The 5,760-nt window shown below is 46.0% G+C and overlaps 1 protein-coding gene across 1 annotated transcript; it reads left to right on the plus strand.

Annotated features, from left to right (window-relative positions):
- The first annotated feature begins 3,714 nt into the window (after positions 1-3,714).
- Plekhg7 (pleckstrin homology and RhoGEF domain containing G7) lies at positions 3,715-4,219 on the plus strand. Its single transcript, XM_059245804.1, is given in 2 exon segments — positions 3,715-3,938; positions 3,940-4,219. Coding segments are annotated over 2 exon segments (504 nt in total).
- The last annotated feature ends 1,541 nt before the right edge of the window (positions 4,220-5,760 follow it).

The following is a 5,760-nucleotide window of genomic DNA, read 5'->3' on the forward strand; positions in this document are numbered from 1 at the left end:
AGGCAGAGTCAGGCGGATCTCTGTGAGTTCGAGGCCAGCCTGGTCTCCAAAGCGAGTCCCAGGAAAGGCACAAAGCTCCACAGAGAAACCCTGTCTCGAAAAGCCAAAAAAAGAAAGGTGGAGTCAACATCAGACATGAAGGAAGCAGGATCACAATACAGAGATGAGGTAATGCCACATGGCAGAATGTAGATTAATATAAATGGGTTAATTTAAGTTTTAAGGCCTCATTGAGAACAAGCCTAAGCTAAGGCCAATCTTCATAGTTAATAATAAATCTCTATGTCATTATTTGTGAGCTGGAGGCCTAAAGAAAAATCTGACGACAACAGCCTTGAGGAAAACGAGCAGGATCGGAGCCTAGAGAGGGGCTACAGCTCACCTCACAGGTGTGGATCCAGCTGCCAAGCTCTGGCCAGGCAGCCAGATGTGCAGTTGTGCTCATCCTGAGGCTACTGCGGACCCAACCAGACAGTGTCGTGTTCAGGGGTAGACCATCCCAAAAGTGCTAAGACATTGGCTGCTTTCTGGATTCCCTTCTGCATTTTCTGTCTATTGAGATCCTGTTAATGCTACATGGTCCTATCCAGCTGGTCTTTCTAGGTCTAATAGAACTGGTGAATCATTACTCTATAGGACTTAATTCCTAGTACAGAGGTAGTCTTTCCCAACAAGGTGGGTGCGTCTGTTGGATTTTGTTTTGCTTTAGAGACAGAATCCATAGCATGGGCTGGCCTCAGACTTAATATATAGTGGCAGATGCCCTTGAACCCTTTATACTTCTGCCTTTAACTCCGTAGTGCTGGGATTCTGGGTGTTTACCACACCTGGGTATTTGTGGGATCTTAAACCTGGGGTGATCAAAATCTGGGGAGTCTTCTGAATAATGAGCTCCTAGTGACCCAGTCTTGTAGAGAGCTCATTGAAGAGACAGCAAATACAGGTTATTGTTCGGTTTGACCCTATCACCTGCACAGGGGACGTCTCTGGGGAGGGCCTCATAGGAGCCACAGTTATTATCTCATTCGATGTGGGGAGGCTTGCTGGTATTCTTCTTGTAAATGTGGCCCAGAATCAGGCAAAGTGGCCTGAAATGGTCTGTCCCAAGGTCACAGCACAAGTTGGCAGTGAGGCTGGAAGCGAAGCTAACAATCTGTTTGCCAGTTTGAACCCTTCCTTCAATCCGCCCCAGAGCCCTACTGCATCTGAACTCTCTCCAGTCTTGCAGTGAGCCCTGCTCAGTGACTGTTGCCTTGGCCTGTGTGCAGATATTATCGCTGCAGTTTCAATATTTGAGACATTCCCCAATGATGAACACTTAATGAACCGTAAGTCCTACTGGGCATGAATAACCTCCTACCAACAGCCCTACACCTGCATCAGATGTTGGCTTCCATCTCCAAAGCTATGCCCTAAAGCTAAAAGGGCAGAAGGGAAACTCCTAAGCTGGCAATTCCAATGAAGTTGTTACATGCGAGCCCACGTATGCTTCCTGGATCTGGGTAACTTTGATGTTGCCTAGAACCTGAAAACTCCTCTGAAGGAGACAGTAGCAGAACCCTTGGGTGTGTGCGCACATGGAGAAGTACCTAGAACACCAGTCCTCGGCCCAGCCTTTGTTCGTTGAGAAATGATGAGCCAGCCCCTCCAGCCAGGGGACTCAGGACCTGAAGTGTTATAGAAGGTCCGTCTTTTCTCATTCTTCTCCCAAGGAAGGTAACATCAGTTTCTAGAATAGCAATCATACACACAAAAAAAAAAAAGTCTCACAACCAAACAAGGATAGCCCCACCTCCGCTGGCCTCTCCTTCACTCTTCAGAAAACACACTGCACGTATCCTATTTTGACACGTGAAGTTCCACAACGCTTGAGCCCTCAGCTCTAAAACTTAGAGCAAAGCCCACCACAGTTTCAGATTTCTGTGGAAGTATGAATTGAGTTGACTTTGGTTGATAGCTCAGCAGCTCTCTTTAAACAGTGCTCCGGGATCTGTTCGCTTCATTTGACCTTTAATCAAATGAGAGTCGGAGTAAATTGAGAGACTATGAAGTTCCCTAGAGTCAATATCATAATATTGCCTTGACAAAGTCACAACACTGGGTTTCTCCTCTTTGCAGATAAGAATAAACCTAAGAGTTTGTTCATTCTTGCCACACAGTTGTTGGACTTTGATGCCTAGAAGTGATTAAATGAAATGAAGGGGAGGAAATGTCTGCCATGGATGAGCACACAGGGACACTATGATATAAAAGTGGGGAGTGTGGGGCCCTTCGGTGTGGAGGCAGTCCTGTGTGATAACATAACGGGAGCATGTAATTCTCCACAGAACTGCAATGAACATGGACATAGCCACAACATTTCAGCCAGTGCTGAACCACAGTCAGGACAAGGTCAAGTCGGGAAAAACATTTGTTGGTTTTCAGCAGTCACTATTACTAAGTCAAGGAAGTAAACAATATTCCGTGAAAACAGTAAAAAAAAAAAAAAAGGGCTAATAATGAAATTAAAATTATAGTGTACTAAAAGTGAATGATTAACCGCTATAAAATTTGTCCTGTCCAAACATATGGGTTGCCAGAGGGTTCCAGATGGTGGCACTGAAATTATTGAGCATCTCAGAGTATGTGATTAAGTGCTGATGTTCATCCACAAACAACCCTTGTATAGTCAACACCCACATTCCAGTTTCCTGTGGGGGTGGGGTGGGGGTGGGCCACCATGTTAGCATCTGTTCCAGAGTCCCCTCCCCGTGAATCATCAAGAACTGACTTTGATGCGGTCACTGATAGAATGGGTAGGATCTAGCATTGCCCCAATGCCACAGGTCGTTTCCAGATTCCCATGAGTCACGTTGCCAAATGGCAGGATCAGCTTTCTGCACCGGGAGAGAGGATTTGTGTGAGGGGAACTCTGATGGGCGCATCCTGAAGAACACCTATCATCAAGAGAAGGGGGCACCTGAGGACATCAGGAGTTTTCACAGCCATTTTTTCCCTAAGATGTCTTGTAGGTTCTTTCTCATGTAGCCCAGGCTGGCTGTGAGTCTGCAATACTCCTGGGATTATAGATGTGGGCCGCCATTCATGGCTCAGATCAGTTATCTTTGAAAGCATATCTCATTATTTAAACCTTGAGGAAAGGGCCTTTGTTTTCCCTGTCCAGGAATCCCTGGAATGCACTAAATTCATGCATACATACACAAACACGTGTATAAGCAGGATATAAGGGGAATTTAATGTATGTTTGATTCTCTTCAAACAGAATCATCCAAAGAAGATTAGCTATGTGGCTTTGAAGCCTCCTGCCCAAGTTTTTAAAGGTCTTTTTTTTTGGTAATAGTAAGTAGACAGTAAGTGAATATCAGTCTACTATTTAGATGGATTTAAATACTATTCACTATACCAAAGTCGCATGGGTAAATTATCTTCAAAATGTCAAGGGCACTAATGAAACTTGAGCTCTCCCTACCTCCTCTGATTAAAAGCTTCCCTTTGACATTTCAGACACCTTTTCTCACCTCAGTCTCCTTGTTCCCTCAGATTGGACAGGCCTGCTTGTGATAACAACCCACTTGTAATTCCCACTTGTAAAGGACAAAGAAATGCCACAGGATGGGTGGCGTTTGACCACTGACGCTGGGGTGACAACTTGGGAATCTACAGAATAGCACCTTGGTCTTCTGAAAGCTTCCAGAAATGGGTCCTCCTAGACTCATGGGAAAGACAGAGCCACCCTGTCCAGGGGCGCAGCTCCCCCAGAACCTGTCAAAGCACTTTAAGAGCCGAGGAAAACGTCTCCAGTTTTACAGGCTAGTCCCTAGCTGCATTTCAACATACCCTACTCTGAGAAGATTGAGAGGCACTGGCTGGGAGGTTTCACACTCAGGGCTTCAGCAAAACACCTTGACCTTGTCCACCAGGAAAAGCTGGAAGGGTCCTCAAGACTCCTGAGAGTCTATCTAGAAGTCCAAAGGCTACTTCTCACTTACTATCACCCTTGAGACCCAAAACAAGGTGACCTTCAAACGCTAAAGGAAACATCAGTGCAGCCAACACCATCTGGCCACTAACAAAGCCCACTGATGAAGAGGCCCTTCCTGCCTCTCAGCCCATGAGTAAGGTGTCCCTCCATCAGGCCTCTTCTCCCAGGGAGGAAGGAACCACACTGCCCAGCCTTATATTACAATACATAGGTTCTCGGATAAAGCCTCTGGTTTAAAACTGAAAAGACCTCAGGGTTGCCCCAACATCCAAAGACAGGAGGCCCTACCATGGGAGAGGACAGGAAGATGTGAATGTCAGGACACACCCACCTTTTAGCAGTGCTGCCCTGCTCCAATGAAACAGCAGCATTTCAGGTAGGAGGAAAACAGGTCAAATCTAGCTCACGCTCTCCTGTGTCCTTGAAGACACTTTGAGTAAGGCCACTAATCGCACTGGATAGCAGTGAATGGTCCTCTTGCAAATGGACACCACTAAAAGGTTAGAGGAGGAAAAGGAATCCATTAGTCAAAGTTCTTGCTCCTCAACCCACTTCTACCCCAAAACTAACCCAGAGCATTTTAGCTTCGAGAGTGAAATGACTCTCTCACTGTGTCTGCTTTGGAATTCGGGATGAGTCTGAGCAAGACTGAAACAGTTATTTTTAAAATTTCTTTCAGGGAGAAGAGCCACATCAGTCCAGGTGTGTACACCCCTTTTTATTAGAGCTGTGACATGTATTGGCTGTTTAGGTTCCCATCTCTGTTTATGATCCGACACACAAGCCCGTTCCGGCACTTTCAAAACCCAAACCAAGCAAGAACCATCACTCCACATGTGTGGCTGCAAAGATCTTCACTTTTGGAGTTCCCTTTAGGAGCGCCACATTCCTCCATGCTCCTCGGGGACAGGGTTTAACAGTCCCAAGAGCTCATGGTTTTTGTTTTGCGTTGTCAATGTGTTGGCCCTGTGACTTGATTAGCATCCTTTTAGTAACGGTTTTATCTGGTGGAGGAAACAGAATGGCCAAAAAATACCCACTAGCCTTTCAAAAGGCAAGTCAAAGGGCTGGGAATAAGAGGAGCAAGTCGCGCTGTTGAAATGAGCTTGACCTTTAAAATGCCTCCTACGACAGACACACTGTGCCCTCACCTACAATAGCGTCACAGGTGGAGCAGCCAGCTCTGAACTTGCAGCGTGCCCCCATTGCTGTGTCTTCCCACCCGAGGAGAAAGAGTTCCTGTGACAGGGAAAGACAGTTCCATGCCTGACTTCACCCACTTGATTAATCAGACTGGCAAGAAAGCCCCCATTTCATTTGAAAAAAGAACAAAAAAAAAAAAAAAAACAGAGGAATCAGGGGACTTGGTCACCTAGTTGTCACATTCAAGATGACATCAGCCCACGTGTGTAAAAGGAAATGCAGGAAAATGCAAATTATTGTGTCTCGTGTATGCTTGCTATTGCAATGTAACAAATCACCCCCTAAATATTGAAATAATAGCCAGTGATTATTTCTTGCAAGCCTGGCAGCCACTGGGGCTTCCATGGTCTATGCTGGGCTCAGCTGGGCAGGTCAGTTCCTTATGTCCCTTGTCCTTTTTCCTGGACCAAAGGGCATCTTTTTCCTACAGTGATGGGAGAGGCTTAAGGGCACAGTGGAGACATGTACTGCTCCTTTCAGCCTGATCCTGAATCTCATTTTATTGACCAAGGCAAGCCACTTGGCTGAATCAAGGTCAGGGACTATGTGTCACTAACATCAGGAGAGCATAAAAG

The sequence above is a fragment of the Peromyscus eremicus genome, chromosome 18 (assembly GCF_949786415.1).
Source record: "Peromyscus eremicus chromosome 18, PerEre_H2_v1, whole genome shotgun sequence".
Taxonomy (NCBI): Eukaryota; Metazoa; Chordata; class Mammalia; order Rodentia; family Cricetidae; genus Peromyscus; species Peromyscus eremicus.